This window comes from Acanthaster planci, linkage group LG02, assembly GCF_054643075.1.
Source record: "Acanthaster planci isolate LZ-2023a linkage group LG02, COTS_SCS, whole genome shotgun sequence".
Lineage (NCBI taxonomy): Eukaryota > Metazoa > Echinodermata > Asteroidea > Valvatida > Acanthasteridae > Acanthaster > Acanthaster planci.
Genome location: NC_141778.1, coordinates 3,142,379 through 3,162,672, shown reverse-complemented (window position 1 = coordinate 3,162,672; position 20,294 = coordinate 3,142,379). Strand labels below are relative to the sequence as shown.

The window sequence follows — 20,294 nt, the reverse complement described above, 5'->3', positions numbered from 1 at the left end:
TTCATGAATATGGACCAAAGCTAATAAATTACCTCTCTGATATATTACATTGACCACGTTGACAGAACACTCTGTTGTATCTACATGCGGCATGCTTCATGACGCATGCAAATGAAGACAGATAAATATGGAAAATTTTATGTTGCATATAATGAATCTTGTACGATGCATCCTACTGACATTTCTGTGGGAAATTTTCTTGCTGGGTGAAGCCATGGGCAGCTGGTATCATCCGTGCTCAAAAATTATGCTAAATTTTTTTCAAGAAAATCAAGACTAGGATGTGTTCAGTACCTGTGCTGCATGTTGAATGTGATGTCATCTGTTCACTAGGGCTACAGCTAAACGATGGCTTATAGTTATATTCCACTCTTTCAAAAGAGAAAAAACTGTCAGCTATCAGACAAATCAAAACATGACGGTAAAAATTTACGAGTTGGAGCAAAACTAAAACATTTCAGGTTCTAGATGAGTTACACATGTAACAAGAGTTACACATGTAACTCTTGTGCTAACATTGGGAAGAAAAAATTTGGCCTATTTTGCAAATCGGTAATGAATGACTTTTTTTGAAATCAGGAAACATATGCAATTATTTTCCAGCAGTAGACCTCCCATCGATCATTTCTCAGTATTAGAATCTCTTACAAGTTACAATGAAGTTAAATAACTCTTTGAATTCATTTCCCCCAATTTTAATCCATACATACGAGTTGCTAAACCACAAAAGGTTTATATCCAATGTATTTATATTGATGGTCGTGCAATATGTTTCTGTGCAGCATTTTATCGTGTGTGAAGCCATTTTGTGCAATATTGTAATTTTTATTTAATAATTTAATGACTATAATTAGTAAATGTTCAGCACATTAATTTGACTTCAAATGATCCATCCATTAAAAATAATTACAAAAAATGAGTGCAATTTAGTATATATGTGTATATTCTAAGTAACTGTTATTTGCATGATGATATTGTGCAATGAATTCACCAAAATTCAAAAGAAAAAAATGAAAATGTTTAATACATGTAGAGCATGTACTGTAAGCTGGTAGTTGTATTGGAAAGTCTCCATGTACATGTATGTAGATTTGTGTAATACCATTTTATGCACTATTTATCATTGAACCAAAGTCAAATGATCCAAATAATAAAAACAGGTGAAGCCATTTCTCTATCAAACATCAGTACTTTGCATTTTATTTTGAATCGTGATGGATTTCCATAAACATCCCCTTATAAATGTGCTCCATTACCGAGATCCCATTTTGGATTCCGAATCTGATCAGTACAGAGTGACAAAGCATACGGTCCTGATAGTCTACTCCTGACCATCATGAATCATCCTAACTCCACCACTGTGTTGGAAACCACTGCAACATTCTTTCACACAAGACGCCAATTCCCATGTAGAGTAGCAGAGGCTGTGGCCGTTTTCCAATACTCAGCTTAGTTAGTCTCCGTCTCGGGCTTCGTCCCCGAAACCAATCCCCGATTGTGGGCCTGAAGCGTTTAAATCAAATTGGATAACTGTAAGTTTTGGCTCTCTTGCATCTTATATGATGTTTTGTGGCACTATTGGACTAATTAGTGCGCTTACAGCTCGAGAAGCCTGAGACGGAACCGAAGTTGAGTATTGGAAAACGGCCTTGGTCTCCCTTTGTCAACCCTACAAAATCCTTCAAACCTACTGGTAGGTTTAGATGGATCTCGAAGGGTTGGAAAAGATGCAGTTATGCACACAAGGAAGGCACTAAAGGTACCGGTACATGTAAAGCATTTTTTGGCATCATTTACTCATCTTGTGCAACTTCCTTGCAGTTTGTTTCGTAAGTTCACAGAGCTGTTTGTAATTACCAGAGCACGATCCTAAACTGCACAGTGAAGACTGCTGGGTGCATCTGAAATTGTGCACAAACCTATTCAAAACTCAAAATTTTGTACGGCTATTTGCACATCACATCTACTATTGTTAAAGCAAAGTTACAAGGACCAGTCAAATCACTTTGTTGTAACCAGGACTTTGTCATAAAAAGAATGGAAACTCTATGACAGAAGAGTTCAAGAAATTGGAATTTTAAGAATTCATTCTTTACAATACCATTTGTTTGGACAATTCTTTATAACAAAAGTAGACAATATATGCATCTGTGATCTAAAATGCTGTGTTAACAAAGACGGTATTACAAAACTCTCCACACACTATCAGAACATGGTCAGTATTTCGGTTTGCTCAGACAGACATAAAAAGTACCATCTTAAAAAGCAAAGAAGGTGTACTGGAACTAAGATACAGGATTAATTAACTCACACTAGCACTGTACATGTAGTTACAAGAAAATTTCTTGTAATTGTATATTGCTGTTCTTCCAAAACAGGTAAAAATATATCATTCAACCAAAACTACAAATTCTAAGTGAACAAAAAAAAAATTGGTACCAAAAAAAAATTAACGCAGCCTACACAAACATTGCACTTTAATTTCTAGATGTGACTTTAACATTAATTATTACAAATACACAGAACTGTCCCATTCAGTATAAACACCACCCTACTACCAACAGTAGTTAATTAGTACCAGTAAATTCTGTGCCAAAATTGTTCCTTCTCAAGTTAACGTCTGGAAAAGATTGAGGTCTTCTTACAAAATCATAACCGTACATGAACTTGATATGTATATACATGTACAAGAAAATGTAAACAGTACTGGCCATATACATATCTAGGTGTTAACCTGTATACGGGTATACATGCACATGTAAATATCAAAGAGTTAGTTTGTTCTTGAATATATTGTGAAGTTATTTACATGTACAAGTATTACACCATATAAATGTATTTGGTAAATTACATGTACTACTGTGCAGCCATGAAGTGATTTACAAAATATCTCCAGCACTGACTCGCTGTGCAAAGTGACACCTGCTTCTCCACGGACTAAGGGAAAACTTCCATGGAGATTTTCCATGACTATCTGCATATGTGCATCTATATTCTAAAACTGTGCTAACCTATTAGCAAATAAGTAATTTGTTTTGCTTTGTCTAAACACCGGCAGCCATGCGCATTTGCGCTGCACATGAATTTTGCTGATGATTAATGCATCCTACTCGTGATAAAAAGTACTGTAGCTGTCTATTGTGTGCACATTGCATTTAGAGTACATGTACATTATTCAGAATACATTCAATCTTTTTTTAATTATGTTCTACAACATGAATATTAATTCAAGAATGTCTCCACCAAGGTTGGCGTCAAATCATCTTTGTGTTCAAAATTATGTCTGCACCCAAGATGGTGTCATATTTTCTTTGTGTATAAAATTTCAAGTTTGGCCTGCAGAAATCAAATATCTATCTGACTACAACAGAAAGCACAAAAATGTCAACTTTCACAATACGGTACATGTAGTTACTGCCCATTGTTGGTGATTTGTGTCACTTCACAAATGTCTCAAAATGGAAGCCAATGAATACGCTAGCGTTTATCACATAGTTACTGAAGATACCCATTTCAGTTGAAGTTTACTTTGCTGATTTGTGTTAAACACATCTCCATTTTGAGACAACCAGCTGCATCTTCCAATCTACTGTCTTTCTTTGTATTCTGACCAAAAATAAGTTTGGAAAGCCTCTACCCCTTTCTGGAGAAATTCTCATTTAGTGTTTGCACATTTGCACATCTTTTTTTTGTTTAAAGTGAAATCACAAATATACACTGAATACAAACTGAACAAATCGTACAAAAATGGTAGGGAATTCTTTAGACATTTGCATTAACAATTGCTCCAACAACAAAGTTTCGCTTTTAATATTCTTTGCAATGGCAAACATTGTGGCACTTCAACTGTTGTTTGTGTTCCTTTTCATCTACAGGTGAGATAAAGTAACTTGGAGTGAATTCAGGTCCATCCAGAACTTATCTGTGCATTCAGTACTCTTCTTTAACGGTGCCACAAAAAGTTAACGCACCATCAGTTTTCAGTTTTTCCAGGCTTTTCCCAATTCCTATCTAGCTTTTATCAGACAGAAATTTAACTGATGGCAAAGTTGTGACTTCTTTTCACTTTTGCCCATACAGCAGCATAATTTGGGTTTTGTTTACTATTCCACCTGAAAAAAGACGAAAAAAAATATATATCTTCTGAATGAAAGGAGAAATTCCTCTCTTTGACTTCGCCATATTTGTAAATGGACAAACCAGATAATATGCACTGAACAGCGCTCATACTTTTCTGACAAACACACACACTTTTTACACATCTACATGTACAGGCACGAGCGTGTTCACAAGCTTCCAAGAAAATATACACAAAAATAAATACATTTTGTGTGAACTGTTTACAAATGAGATCTCCAACGCAATTCTACATGTAATGTATTTACATGTAATATATACAGATAAGGTATTCCATAGCAACGTATCATTTGCATACACGTATGTACAGTCATGCGGTGTTCTAGCTTTCTAATGAGCTCCTACATCTTTCCTTCCAACCTTCCTGTATTGTCAAAACTCAACCACTTTGTCGGAAACCAACCACACCCTATAGTGGTTGCTGTATTCTTCCTCAATCCTACAAAATCTTTTGACACCTTCTGCTGAATTTTGAAGGAGCTGGTAGACCACGGTTCATGAAGAAGCACTCTGTGTTAGTTCACAAAACTCGCCTATGAAATCTTGATTTAACCTCCGCATGATTTGGGAAAAAACCTGAAGATCAACCCGTTCCCAGTCAAGTTTGTGAGCGTCCACACTCTGGTCTGAATGGTCACTCTCATGTCAGTGATGGCAATCATATGAGATACATGTAGCAGTCATTAACCCTAACCCCCATCCTACTTTGGCTACAAACCCTGCTAGACTCATCATTGGCATCATTTGTGCCTGCCCAGTGTAACAAGATCCAACAGGTCCTACTCTCTTAGAGGCCAAACAGCCTGGGAGTCTATGGTTGCCAGTCACCAAAAGATCCAACAGTGGCATGGTTCAATAGGACTAGCTTCCATTGTATCAACACGGCCAGTTTGTTCGGCTGTTGTTGATTTCCCAGTGCATGAGACTTTTTCCCCTGATGGACTGTGCTGCGTCTGGCAGGGTTAGGGTTAATCCACTGTTGTCATGACGCTCCCCTTTAAGCCAAGGCCACGCCCCCACTTCCTCAGTGGTCCGCCTTTCTTTTGTGGTAAATCAATCATTGCTATGCTTGACACGTTGTACTACATACTTATCATCTAATGACGAACCCCTCTCAAACTTGAGTTCAAAAAGGCCAAATACGGCAGGGCACTTCATAGGAGGTTGACACTAGCAGGAATACTCTGCCCAAAACTTGAGGATACTTGGAGGCAAAATTTGGGGATATTTGGAGACAGAAAATCCTGAATAGATTGATGGTCTCATTATAACATACACAAAGGGTCAAGACCTCAACAGCTTGCCTGAGTAGCAAAACGCCGGTGATGAGCCAAGTGACAACAGCAAGCATAATGGCTTTCCCTGCCTCTGGCTGTTTTAACTCTTTTATAAAGACTACGTGTAATAATTATAAAGTCCCGGGGTGAATTCTAGAACACTCCATTCTAGCTTGGCAGTGGAACGCATGAAGCAGTACTATCACATCTCCCATCAGCATAAAATTAGTCAATTATGTTTGTTACCACGGCGGGGGGGAAGTGCACCTTGGCCCTGATTCAATCTGAGACACGGTCACCATGGGAATCATCTCCATCTCCATGGTTACAGCAGCTGAGATCTGATCAGTGGATGCCTCTGTGTCTATAAATCAGAATTAAAAAGCCAAATACATTACAATACAACAGGTACATGTACCAGAGGGTTTTTGAGGTGTGAATAAGATTTTCTTGTGCAAAATTTATTTAGATTTAGCCCTGCATCATCAGTAATTCAATGGCTCATGATCGCCAATTCACCAATTAGACAAAGATTTATTTGGGTGTCCTATAAATATTCATAATTAGAGAAACAGAATCTTGAAGACTGCACTCACATGTAGACTGGTTGCATAGGGACATCAGACTCCTTCTCCTGGGCATGTGAATTGTAGCTGGCATAGTTGGATTCAAACCCCCCGATAAAATCAACTGGATGTGGGAAAGAGGATGTAAAGATATTGACATTGCTAAAAAATGGTATCAGTAGTGGCTTGATCAGCGGTGGCTTAACCAGCGGTGGTCTGATCAGCGGTGGCTCAAGCCCAGCTGTAATGCATCCTCATTCGTCAAACACTCACCAAAACACAAAACCAGACACTTTTCCATTTTGCTTTGTATCCCTTTGAGACTTTTAGGAGTCAATTTCTATGCATATATCACCTATCAATCTTGGATCTCATGCCAAATTCAGGATTCATTCTGAGTCTTTCACAAGTGCCTTCAAGTCCATCACAAGTCATCCAGTCTTAAGCTACGTAACTGACAAGTTATTAAAATGAACTGTGAAAAAACAGTCTTTTGTCACTGTTCACCTTGTTTCCTAAATGAATGGTGTTACGAAGGGACCTGTGATGGAAAAAAAATGAATGTACAATACTATTTCTTTCCCCAACCCACTTCCCAACTAGGCCACACCATGAGTGGACACATCAGGTGCATTCGTGCGGTTACTCAACACAAGTGACGACGTGCATGCATTACTCCCAAGTCAGGAGTATACTCCTGCATGATGGGGAGTATACTCCCGCTGATCCGTGGGGCATACTCCTGCCGCTCATGTGCTTTGGGAGAATACTCGTGTTAACACAAGTAGCTTGCTCGAACGCACCCTAGATTCACTCGGAGGCCAGGCATTGGCTCACTAGCTCCAGCCATTTCATGGGTTGCTCTGTAGGCTACAATGATCCAGTTCGGTATTCCAACACCGCATGCCCAAAATGAAGCGCATCCAAACTCATCCCGATGTGCGCGCGACGTCTGCCCTATCAGCATGCCCCTACGCGGACTTGTGCGCATGCTTTGTGCCCAAATGACCTTGCTTTTTGGAAACACCGAGCCCGCTCTGTTTTCCTTCCCTTATGTTCTGATTGGCCAGGGTGACTTGGGAGGCATACACGGATGCACAAACACCATGGCTCCTGCGTGCTCCCAAACGATGAATATGCTGAAATGCTGAGAAGTACCTGATCTGCATGTAATGCAGAAAATGAGGCTTAGGTTCCACCCTTAATTTTAACAAGGGAAAATATTTGTGTACGGTACTTACAACTATCTTCTTCCTCTGCAAACTTGACATTTACCAAAACAGCACCAATTATTCCCATTATCTGCATTAAACAAACACAGAAATGATGTCTTTTCAGAGGTCAGGGTGTAAAATCAGCCCGTATTTGAAATACCGTATTTACAAATCAATAGTATAGTAATGCTTTGAGTATAGTAAGATTTTCAGAAAATAGCCTATACATGTAAATCTTTTCTTTCTGGAGTCCTTGGGTGTCCTGGAATCACTTTAAAATCAAGTCTTTATCAGCTGAGAACTTGTGACTTTGGTGTTGTTAAAATAAATCAAAATAGTTCTTGGAAAGCTCAGTGTTAATCTTTCCTGTGGTATGGAAAACATTCACCACATGAGCGGTGTCTGCATACCACACTGCAAATGTGAACAAACAGGAAAAAAACCTGGTATCAATGTCCAAGCACTACTACCCAAAGACATTTCCTCCCATAAGTACAAAAAATATGGTTACGAAAAGACAGGTTACCAGCCAAAATGTCATTTACCAACCAAAATGTCAAGTGCATACAACTTCAGACTGGTTCTCAGCTGAGTTCTGCTTGGCCCATAATTCTGCTTAGCAATAATTTCTGGTTAGTAGCTGTAAAGCGTGATTCGGAACCTAGAATTAAAAAGTTCTGTTACTGCAGTAGTAAACCGATCATGGACAGATGGTTTGATCACATCACATACTTCTTCGACCAATAAGATATCGCAATTTGCCAAATATACATGAACGTTAAGAGTGCGCCTGTGAGTGCGGTGCCATCGCAGTTAGGGTGGCTCTCGGGTTAGTCTACAAAACTGGGCTGTGTTGTTTTTTTTTTACCGCTAATAAGATCTGCACGCCTGCATGTATGACCTCTGTGTACCGCCCGTCCAGCACGCAGCCCTGCACAGCTAACACCTCGTCATTCTCTTCCACCTTAGTGCTGTCAATGAAGGTGGTGGTGGATCTGGTTGTCACATTGCAGCCAAAGCCGTGTGACAGCCACCAGCTGTTGGCGTTGGTACCCATGTTTAGGATATTGCTGTTTTTCTGTGGAAGAAATGCACACTCAGATTAGGGCTGAGTAATATTCGGTTACTCGATTAACCGACTGTTGGTTGATTTATTCAGTTACATTTTACATTCAATTTTTCAATGACAATAAAGGCTTCCTTTTTGGAAGGCCAAAGCTTTCTATGCCAGAAGTCAGGAACATGACTACAAGAAGAAAAGAGTCAGGCAAACACAGGGAGGGCCCACATGGTTGAAAGGTAATGCATGTTAGCATGGAGGAAACTTGCGTTATATATGTATGCCCCGTAACATATCTGACAAGAAAGAGCGTAATCCACTCTAAACTTTGTTTTATCAATTTTTCCCAGTGAAGAGATACAGGTTCTTTGTGGTTATCTCACCTGTAGCTTTGCTAGGGTAGCGACAAACACATCTACACGAACGTGTATTTTTTTGTTTGGCTTGAATGCAAGGCACAAAAGTGCACTGACCTGTAATGTGAGGACTCCAGCTTCCAGGTACAGACAAATAACAAAGATGTTCCATCCTATCCAAAGGATGTGCCAAATGCCATACTGGAGAAGTAACAAAGAAGTAAAAAAAAAAAAGGTATACATTGTTGCGGATTAACATCAGAAATCTCAAAAAGTCAATACAAACAATGTCCGTTAAGTTCACTCTTTAAGGACTGCAGGACTCACAATACTGATATTTCCTACAAGGTGTAACTGCAAGCTTATCCTAATTACATGTAATGCAATGGCAGCTGAGATGGTTTCAGGCACAATTATGGTGAAAGGGCATGACAGACTGGACAGCAGCACTGACAGAATGAACCATATGTCCATCCATAGAATTCTAATTGACAGGCGGAGATAAGAATCCCCTTGACAAGGTGTTAAGTAAGAATTTATTGACCACGTCTGTCCTATCTCCCTGCCAGCAGCTGTCTGCCTTGCCAAATTCTTGACAATAGGGCAGAAGCCTGCTGGTACATGTATGGGCACTGTACATGTACAGTACCTGTCTGTGAACACAGAGTGCCGATAGCATTGATATCCGTGGTACATGTACACATGTAGCCGTGTACCATTTAAGACTGCGACATCTCCACGTACACGTACAGTGTAACATACATGATACCGTATATAGTACATGAAACATACATAGCAAAACTAAAAACTGTATTTTTTCAGAGAGTATTTACTTCCATTGCTTTGTAATGATTTTTTTTTGGGGGGGTAGGATCACGTCATGTTTTTGGATAGCTAGTTGGTTGGTTCCGTTGATCTGCTTAATTATTTCTGCTACTGCTACTGTTACTGTCTTTTTTCTAACTCAAGTTTAAGGTTAATGTTTTAATTTGCTTACCCAGTACGTATACTGTTACTCAATTTGTGCGTGTGTTTATTCTATCAATTTCATATTCAAGCTTAAATATGGCATACATGTACAGTACTTACTGTTTCAGTGTGTATAGTTATTTTAATTTCTTAATGCAATATGTAATTTTGGAACATCTTCATACTGTGCCCATGAGCAGCTTGTTGCTGGAGAGGGCGTCTTATAAATGTCCTTCTTCCTATTATTATGCATGGTCCACACAACCTCATGTACAGGTACCACACAGTACATGTGCGTACTATTATGTAAATGTGCACACATGGATAATTTGCAATGCAAATTACAACAACCATTATATTGTACACGTATGAAAATAGGATCGGGGCTACAATTCAAACAGCTCTAAATGTACATGTCCACTGTAAATGTACCCTAAATTATGACTGATTTTCGACAGATGGTGTAACTTTTCAGTTTGAACAATGACAAAAAAACCCAGTTTGCTTTGCCTGAGCATACAATGTGCATTACAAATACAGAGAACGTGTGTAGTCCTGTACATTAACTTATACACATGAGGCAAAATGTGATCAAGCCCAAAAAAACAACAAAATGTTAAAATACTTACATTTGTAAATTAGAGTTCAAGGAACGGTGCTCTGATCCCTTTGTTCCATCCACAGAATTCAAACACACTTTACACATGTAGGCCTCTACCCCCAAGGACCATTAGAAATAACAGACTGGCCCATGAGGATTTGAGGGATCTTTTTTTTTAATCTGTGCCGATCTGAATGGTGCAATGCAAACTGACACCTTCATACTTTGACTGATTGTCCCTTTTCATTTTATAGCAACAGGTTCTCATCCATTCCGCACAAACCAGAGACCCTCCCTGGGGGAGGGGGCAGGAAGGGAGGGAGACAGAGGGTAAAGGTCGTCATATTCCACACCACTCACCAGGTAAATAAACTTGGGCCTGTACTGGTGAATGCCAAATATGCCAAACAAGATGATGATGATGTCAATGACCCCGACCAGCACCGGCGTCCACATGTAACCAACTATATCAAAGACGAACCGCTCCACTGAAGCAAGCTGTGGAAGAAACAAACACAGTACTATTATCTCCTGTTGGCTGTGAAAGCACTTTCATCATACATCATACATGTATTGATACAACAATTTCTCATGTAAAATGGGATTTTTGGGGGGAAGGGGAGGGAGGAGGAAGGGAAGGGAAGAAGAGAGGGAGGCAATTAACTGACAAAGTGTCAACGGTGGAAGTAGTCAATTCTGAGATACACGAATATATATACATGTACATGTACTGGTACATGTACATGTGCGGTACATGTACATATGTACATGTAAATGGCACATTTCAAACAAATTGGCAATTTTAATCCCAGATCTTCTGGGGCACTTTCCTCGTTTGTTTGTCTTGCTTTTTCTCAATTTTTTCCCGACTTTACTTATTAATTTTTCCCAAAGGGGAGGGAGGGTGTTGAGGATAAAGCCCCCTTTGCACCTTCCCCATGTGACACTCAATCTTCCACTGTTAGTGCATAAGAAAAAGTGAAAAAAGGAAAATGAGGCATTCCACACATGTAAAGCATTCGATCTGCTCTTAAACAAGATGAATGTACATGTATCATACGTGTACATGTACGTACATGTACATGTGTGTTGAATATCAAGCATGGAGTTAAAAATATATGTACTTTTTGTATACAGTATTTGTACAGTACACATTCAGTAGTTAAAAACCCTGCCGGTAAGTGGATGGTCAAATATCGTTTTTAACCATCCACATGAAATTCACAGATGACGACGTGAATCACAGACAATTTCCAGATTTCAGGCTTTGGAGCGCAGAATGCTCGTTGCATACTTCGTGTGTTGTAAACTGTGACAGAACGTGGCCACGAAATTCCTGGGGCAGGTTGTTTGTTTAAAGACGTGTTGGGGCCATAAGCGTTCTCTAAAACAAATGTGCATGAGATAATTACGTATGTGCGATAATTAAGTATGTACATGTAGTACAGGACATATATCAATATAAGGTATTATTGTACATGTACCTCATACATATTTATGTCGGATCGCTGAACTCTCATTGGTGCATTTGCGGTCAGGCACCAGCCACTATTTTTGCTGTTTGTTAAAGCACACGCGATCGTTCATGCAAGGAGTAAATTTATATGCATGCATTTTTAACTGTTGCCCGACTTACTACCCGGGTGACAGTTAAAAAACACATGCGCAGGCAGAAAATCCAGCAACTGTTGCCCGGGTGTTCTGTGCACTTGTGGTGGCACCAGCCTACATGTTGCAACGGTCTACATGCATTCTTGTGTGTAAAATAAATGTAAATCGAAAAAGATGAAGTGTGTTTGGACCTAAGGAACAAAATAACAGTTCATGGAAACAAATCAATGATAATGATTCTATCTTCAGAGGTTATTACATAACATACATTGTATGTATGAGATACAATATAATAAAACAAATATAACATGGCTTATTTCGATTGGACAGTTCGCCTCGGGAACTAGTTTGTCAACTCCCAATACCTCGGGGAGCTAACATAGACTATCCAATCTCAAGCCATGTAATATTAGTACATGTACATCTACAGTACCTGCCACACATGCATGTATACATGTACATGTAATTTCTGTGATAACTGCTCATTGATTCTGTACAGTTTTATGCCTGTATGCACTGGTGCCCTGAATATATCCCAGGCTCCTTTTATACAATATACACTGTAAATAAACCAGTGCACATGAAGACGGAGAGCCATGCTTTGGGCTGTGACCAAAAATGAATTTTAGCATGGCATTTTCTTGCGTGATCAGTTGAAAAACTGATATCATGATCTGATAATGAGCATGATGTTCATGCATGCTCCATACTATGCTCAGACTGAAAGTTTTGAATTTTGTTTGTAACATACATGAACATGTACAGTCCTTTTTTTAAAGAGCACCTCAAGTAAAACATGTTTTCTCTGATTTTATCTGTTCAAATAAATATGGATGCAGTGTCATTTGTCTTCAGAACTCAACTATAACAAGCTTAAACGGTTTTTTTTCAAGGCGAGATGCGAATTCTGAATGTAGATTACGTCATTCGGAGAAAACGCAGGAAACGAGGGAAACCCTTGCCCTGTGTTCATAGTGGATAAACTCTTGTGCGTGCCAAACAAAAAACAATTTTAAGCTTGTTATAGTTGAGCTCTGAAGACAAATGACACTGCCTTCGATTTGGACGCTTCCATATTTACTTGAACAGATAAAAATCAGATAAAAAACATGTTTTCCTGAGAGGTGCTCTTTTGGTTATCCTGTTTTCAGTCTATTATCCATAATAAATAAGCAGTCTTGACTAAATAGAGTGGCTCTTCAGAAGCACTGGTGTTCTTCAACTTGGATCTGAAAGTATTGTAGGGTTTTTCCTGTACCATCCACATTTTGCAGTGTTTTCTGAGAGGTGTCAATTGAAATGAATTTTTACGTGTACAGCAGTACCATGGTCTCTTTGTTCCACTTCTTTAGCAACACAAGAGTACTGTACTCTGCGATGTAAAAAAACCTGTTTTGTGGCATTAATACACTGTAGTACCACTTTTCCTACTAAGGCCCAGTAAAGTACATGCACTACCATAGTAGTCTCCCTAAGCCATTGTCAATGACAGTCAGCACTCTATCTGCACCTCAAATGTGTCATTTCTACACGTATGTGAGCCTTATTTACATTGGACCAGTTCGTCAATTTCCCATTTAATTACATTTGTACAAATCCAAAATGCAGTACTCCCTGTATGTACTGTGGAGGGAGTCCAAAGTACCATGTACCCGGTACTTACATGTACCGGTACATGTATACTGGTACATCATGAATACTGGACCATCACATAGTTGGATAAGCTGTTTATTATTGGGGCTCCACCCCTGTCAGTCATGCCTGTCTACTGATGTTACATCCACCTGTGCATTTGGTTTCCAGGTGACTCATTATTAAATTATTAATTGCTGATGCCAGGTGAATATTCAGGTATAGTACATGTACATGAGTTCCCCATATTACCCCTAACTGCCCCAAAGCCATCAAAATCAATTTCCACTATTCTGGTGGATTTTCATGGACTCAGTTCAGAAGGCCTGAAGTGACCAGCTGTTGATGGATTATGATGGGCATGGTCCAGAGGCCCGAAACACTGCCGGGGCATTCAGTGGACATTGTCATGGCAACAATACTGATGATGTCATGTAAGCTATGTGTAACAGGTCCAGCAAATTAACAAAGACCATGAAGCTAGTGGTGAACCTTTTAGCAAGAAAAATGTGGACTGTCCGGGGAGAATTGAAATTTGATGGATTAGGTCCAGTGCCTACCTATAGTAAAAGACACTACATTTATACAAGTACATGTACATAGGGTTATACATGTACATTACCCTCTACAAAATAGTTGATTTTTTGAGACAAGAACAGGAATACCATTCCTTAGAAAAAAAGGAAGATGTGACATTTGTCTCTCTTGTTATGTTCACTTTGAGGACATGACAACTGGGATAATGTGAAAAAGGCCGGTGCTTACACACCTACGGGGCTACACGTACATGTACCGGTACATGTACATGTACCGTAGCAGTACATGTAGGTTTGGCTGACTGGGACTGGGTTTTACAACATACATGTACATGTTGGTACATGCACATGTACATGTACATGTACGTCCGATACCATGGTGTTTTGAGTCAGTTTCTACAAGGGTCATACAGTAATGCTGAGTGGGTAATTGTTTTACTCAATCAATGTTCCAACTAGCTGACGCCTTTTATCACAATGAAAATCTGCTTCAGCTTGAGGATTATAAGTCTCATAATCCACACCGTTGAAGTGTCTCAAATGTACCTGGCACATCCGACACCGTGAAATTGCCCGGGACTAAATTCCAGTGGTTTAATTACATTAAAACAATGTCTACATTGTCTCATTTAGTGTGGACATGACTCACCACAATGTTATTGACAAATGAAACATCACTTTCTGGTCACTTTTTGGCACAGAAACAAAACTTGACAGTCATGGCCCAGTAGTACTTTGGCACTGAAACTGCTGTTTAATTTGGGTTCATCGTCTCCAAGTGGGTGTACTGCACGGCCATTGTGGTGGTCAATTGCTGTCCATGATATTGTCGTTGATAATGAGGAGTACCGTACCTGAATACTTGGATGATTTGTCATCAGTTATGGCCTTGCTTGCTTTTATGACAGATTACGGTACATTCATAATACGTGTAGGCAGTTTAGCCATTATAATTGACTGCAAACCTGTACTGTGTGATGCACATGTACAATTGGGTACCAGTATGTACACGTAGGTTTTGTAGGCCGGTGCCAAACACATACATGTACATATGTACATGTATATTTGTAGAACAGTGAATGAAAGGTTATGTAAAAGAACTGAGTTTCTTTGCAACCGAAATTGCCTTTTACATGTACACGTACATGTATGTACATGTACATATGTGTAACATTTCTTCATCCACTTATGGACTACAGTGTAGTTCTTTAAAGTTAAATTGTCATGATCTTAATGGGTTGTTTCTTGTACCAATAAAAAAAATTTCTATGCTGGAAGCTTTGAAGGCTGAATATTTGCCATACAGTGGAATATTCGATGAAACCTAGCAAGCTTGGGGTTGAAGATCCATGTACTCAATCTGACTCAACCCTTCGTTTGTGACTTTGTTGTAAAACTTGTCGTGCATTTTGTAATTAGATCTGTGCAAATGATAGTAAACTGTACATCATAAATGTATTGATTACTTCGATTTATTTCCATTTATCACAGTTGAAAAGACAATCAGCACCACAGACACACATGGTGACGCATGAGGATCACCTGACAGGAGCATCTAAGTTCCAATCTGAAAATTGTAACTTTACAGGGAGTGTAAATACAAAACGAAGACAAATATTGTTTTGAATCTACAATCTATCGCACCACGGGTATCAGAACATTACATGTATATGTACCGGTACTATGTACATGATGTACAGTGGTAATGCACCATTACTGTATGGACATTCATAAATTTTGCATTTGTCCTGTCCTTGTTTGGACAACTGCAAAACTGGCAGTTGTATGAACTGCACCTCCTGTGTATGAAATCAAACTGCAAATATTTATCAAGTCGGATAATATCTCAGGAAGTCAAATTTGTAAACTATTGCCGATAGAATTTACATCCCAGACAGGAAGTGGTCGAAATTTTTGTTTGAGCCACACGTTGTGACCGCTGAAACCTTTATTTCTGGATAGGTTAGAGGCTTTGAAGAACACAAAGCAGTATTGTGGCTGGCTGTGTGTCCTGCTAAAGTGATTTCTGTAGACTGGTTCTTGCACTCATGCACAGTACAGTGGTTGCTCATTGTACCCTGAAGTGACAAGGGAATGATAAGTGGAAATCAAATGCCCTTACAATCCCTTTGTGTGCAGCTTCAGGAAATTTAATCTGAGTGTACTTTTCCCACAGAATCTGAGTAGGGGATTGTAGGCTACTGAGCCTACTGTTGAGACATGGGAACAATGGTCTCCTTTCAACTAGGGCAAAACTAATATTTTTACAAGCTGTGCATTTTTGTGCACAAAACACCTGCAATAAGGTGAATGTGCGGGGGCACTGGGGTCATGTTCTGTTGATGTAATTGTATCTTATTCTCTTCTTTGCAACATACATGTACATGTAAAAAGTTGCTTGGATGTGTCGCTTCCATGCCTCCATAGTACATGTAGTGACTTTCAAATTCAACCGTCCTGAAATTTGTCATGTATATGTCAAATGCAGTAAGCCAATTACTGAAAGTGGCATTTTGAAGTGAGCTTGGTGCTTTTATGAACTTTTTGCTGGTCACAAAACGGAACTAGTTTTGGTGAGACAATTGTGGAAGTTCTTTCAATAAGGACCCCCTCCCCTAAAAGTCATCATGCTTCCAGTTTCCCAACTAACATGTACCCTTCTTTGAAGGCACAATCCTGAAGTTTCTTTGGGAAAATGTGAAATTGCAAGTAGCGGAAAAGTGTGTCTCAGGGCGGGAATTTCACAGAGGCATCGGAGGCAATCGCCTCGATGCCCCTGATCTTTGCCTCAATGCCCATTGAAATGTCCCCATAGACAAGTTGATATTCTCACACAAGTGCCCTTTGCAAACGAGAAATTGCCTTACCCTTTCAAGAATGAAAGTCCCTGCCCTGGGGTCTACTGTAGTTTGAATGTTGTGCAAAAATGTTGAACAGAAAATTACACATGCACGGTAGACAAATGAACTACATACATGTACATTTATGTGGTTCACGTAGTACCCTTGTCCCGGGGTAAGTGTCGTGCATATTTCCAACCTCCCAATATCACTACTGTACACAAACAGCTTTATGTAGCTGCAAAATGAATCAGTACATTTTATAATCTTAAAAAAGGGTGCCAAAAACACCCAAAATTACTACATGTACAGTACCTGCTGGTACCGGCATGTCACTTTTTTCAAATGTTATGTAATAAGAAACTTTGGCTTAGTGATGTGCATACGTGAGTGTACATGCACATGTGCACAACACAAAAGGACAAAAGGCAATCAAAATATACCGCTACGGTACACTAGAAATCATTAATTGTAACAGTTTTGAATCTTCCACTTGTGAACTTTGATATTGCATCTCCACACTAGCAGTGGTTAAAAAAATTGGTTTGGACACATACACCGCTACATGTACATATACAAAATATTCAAGTGACCAGTAAAAATTCCTGCAGGTAGCAAAAATAAGTTAACTTGCCCAGCCGGCCAGTTACAAAAAAAAAAGAAAGCTTGAGGTCAAGGCCTCAGTACAGGTCAATTCACATGTGTACCAAAACGGGATTGAAAATAACATACATACATGTATTTGTACACGTACACCACCTTTGTACATTCACTCAGAGTGATGTCTGGAACAACAAGGACAGTATTCATGGTATTGATACAGTAGGTCCCTATCACACAGCCATATGGTCAGCAAGATGCACCCACCATCTGTAATCCTTTGTTATGCAATAATGATATTGGTGCTAGTACTTCAATACCACAGTACACGTACACGTAGGTATACTGCCTAGTCTGGACAAAGCAATCAATGAAACCATTCCGGACGTGTGGGGAAAATGTACGCTTATTGTCCTTTACAAAGACAACACAATTCTGTAGCATGTGTAAAATATCCCATTGTTTCGGATGACACATTTATTATTGAATTAATCACCAAACTATTTACATGTAGTAACACAGAAACATAGTGGTATATGACTGTGTTAATGTTAAATGCTGTTACTTTGCTAGCCATGATCCCAATTATAAAAAGGTGTAACATGCGACATTGCGTAACCCGTGGACTTGTCCTGTGGGCCAGGCTGACTGCATTTCACATTAATTTCTGTGTACCTTTGAGATAAGAAGTCATTTAGATGATGTACATCAATACCTATGTCAGTTTGCTCCCTACAGTTGGCACAAAAGTGTGAATTATGCAAAAATGTGATCATCTTCCAACATATACATGTCCACAGTTCCTGAAAGAGTCACACCTTCACAACTTCTCAATTTGTCTCATGCTGTACATGCATGTATGCACTCGATGTTGTGCCTGCACGGACATGGGCATGTACACGTACACGTATATCATGCAACCCTACTTATTTTTGGTTTTTCTTGTTGGAAGCTCTAGATATATCGACCAGACTGATTACAGACTTTGATGTACATGTAAATTGAAAGATGAAACACAATTTGCTTTGAATTTTGACAAAATTAAAAAATGTAGGTTCAAGTAAATAAAGAAAGTGAAACTGAAAAGGAAATACACAATTAACGATTAATTCAATACAATGTTAAACATCACAATCAATGGCGATCAAAATACAAAGGTACGCATATTGGTACGCATGTATGTTATTAAAATTTCTCTCCACAAATTTTAGAATAGAAAGATGAATGTACAAACCTACGCAATATACTATATAGGCCGATGTATGTAATTTTTGACGATAAACAGCATGTATACATCACCTAGGTCTAGCTACGTGTATTAAGTGCCATGTCCATGATTACAAAAAACAAGTAAGCCCCTAGGCCCATGCTAAAACTTGAATAAAGAGAAACTGGGCTCACCCGATACACGTAGGTTGCATGAATTTTGATAAAGGAACACTGAAAAGAACTAAATAAAGTTTAAACTGCTCAAATGTGCCTGAAAAGCCAACAGTATTTCAGATTTTTGGGCAATTCTGGTCATGAGTTTATCACGAGAGCATTACCATGGTTGTACAATGTCATGTACAATTGCACCGGTACATGTATCAGGCATGTCGGGCCTAAACGCATCATGCATGTTTATTTTACGTGACAGTCACCTGGTCGATGCTTGCACTCGATGCCAACAACACACTTCATTCAACACGGCCGGCCCGGCCAACCCAAGTAAGTTGGAGCACCACTTCATAAACTCTGGCAGAATAAACATTAAAACTCACCATTTGCAGCGCACATATGGTCATCAGCGTACATCTCGCCGTACAGCATCCCATCTTGACAGAAATCTGTATTTTAAATGCTGTAATCGCTTCCTCCAACCGCGACCTTCTTCACCATCAAGCTTCCTACATCTTGATCAGCTTACTCATTTTCATCATTGATATGGATTGTTTACCTACGCGCCACATACTTTGGGTCAAGGGTTGAGAAAATTCCACCGATGTAGTTCTATAATTTACAAATTATTTTTCAAATTGCGCAAGTTAATAATTAACTTCCAAATTTACAGGAATAAATTAATTTATCTTACGAAAACGGCCAGTAACTTAAACCGTAGATGGGGGAAATGAAAAAATTAATAATACTTATTACTTGGCAGAGAAAAATGTTGTCAGTTTTATCAAGTGGTGGCGCCCTGCATAATTCGTGGTTCGCTCGTCGCCAACACAGGGCCCGATTGGGGGAGGGAGCCCAGGTTGGACGACGTCTAAATTACATTACGACTAGTCTCGGTTTCAAGACGTTAGTCCTTGTTAGTGGACACCGTGCAGAGTGCGCCACCTAACGACTCATGCGCCAGCTCGCACTAAGGCCGTGTCCGAAACTGGCTTCCAGAGCTACGGCTAGGTCTATTGTCTATGCGTTTCCACACATTTCCAATGGAGTGTGGACCTAGCTCTAGACAACAGATTCGGATGCAGTTAAAAAACTAGTTGTGCAAGGGCGCTCTTCAACAGAAATAAAACAACTATCTATCACTAACGTCTTGGGCCAAGACTACATGGCGACTAATGTAGACGTCGTCCAACCTGGGCTGGGGTGGGGCGAACCGTTCCACGGTAGCCAAACACGGACACTGGAAACCCATGGAAGAAAGAACACAGCGTAGTGCCGCGTAGCTATATCTTTGCTGGAAACCGGGCTGTAAATTTTGAATTTTCCAAATATTTGGTTTCATTCAGTCGAAGCATAATCGGAGGGATCGTGTTTGACGACAGTCCTCGTATTAAATAAGAAAAAAAATATCCAAAAGCATACATTCAAATGACCTTGTGGGGAAATAAGACTTTTTGAAGAAAAAGTCAGGCGACCCGTTGTGAAATAACTTACCGAAATTTGGTAACCTCCGTT

The 20,294-nt window shown here is 39.4% G+C and overlaps 1 protein-coding gene across 2 annotated transcripts; it reads right to left on the bottom strand.

Annotated features, from left to right (window-relative positions):
* Positions 1-1,169: 1,169 nt before the first annotated feature.
* LOC110975315 (sodium/potassium-transporting ATPase subunit beta-1-interacting protein 1-like) lies at positions 1,170-19,515 on the bottom strand. 2 transcript variants are annotated; one of them, XM_022227705.2, is made up of 7 exons: positions 19,163-19,515; positions 10,541-10,678; positions 8,728-8,811; positions 8,063-8,272; positions 7,222-7,282; positions 6,011-6,104; positions 1,170-5,778 (listed from the first exon to the last, which is right to left on the bottom strand). In XM_022227705.2, exons 1-7 carry the CDS (start codon positions 19,214-19,216, stop codon positions 5,760-5,762), a joined length of 660 nt encoding a protein of 219 aa, XP_022083397.1. In that variant the 5' UTR covers positions 19,217-19,515; the 3' UTR covers positions 1,170-5,759. The 2 variants fall into 2 exon arrangements, with proteins under 2 accessions (XP_022083397.1, XP_086989065.1); XM_087132939.1 differs by lacking the exon at positions 19,163-19,515 and adding an exon at positions 14,609-14,743.
* Between the last annotated feature and the right edge of the window lie 779 nt (positions 19,516-20,294).

Coding starts and splice junctions, on each gene's coding strand:
- LOC110975315 (XM_022227705.2), bottom strand. CDS start 19,216: ATGGGATGCTGTACGGCGAGATGTACGCTGATGACCATATGTGCGCTG. Junction 8,273..8,727: donor CTGGAGTCCTCACATTACAG/GTCAGTGCACTT, acceptor TTTCTTCCACAG/AAAAACAGCAATATCCTAAA. Junction 7,283..8,062: donor GCGTGCAGATCTTATTAGCG/GTAAAAAAAAAA, acceptor TGTTTAATGCAG/ATAATGGGAATAATTGGTGC.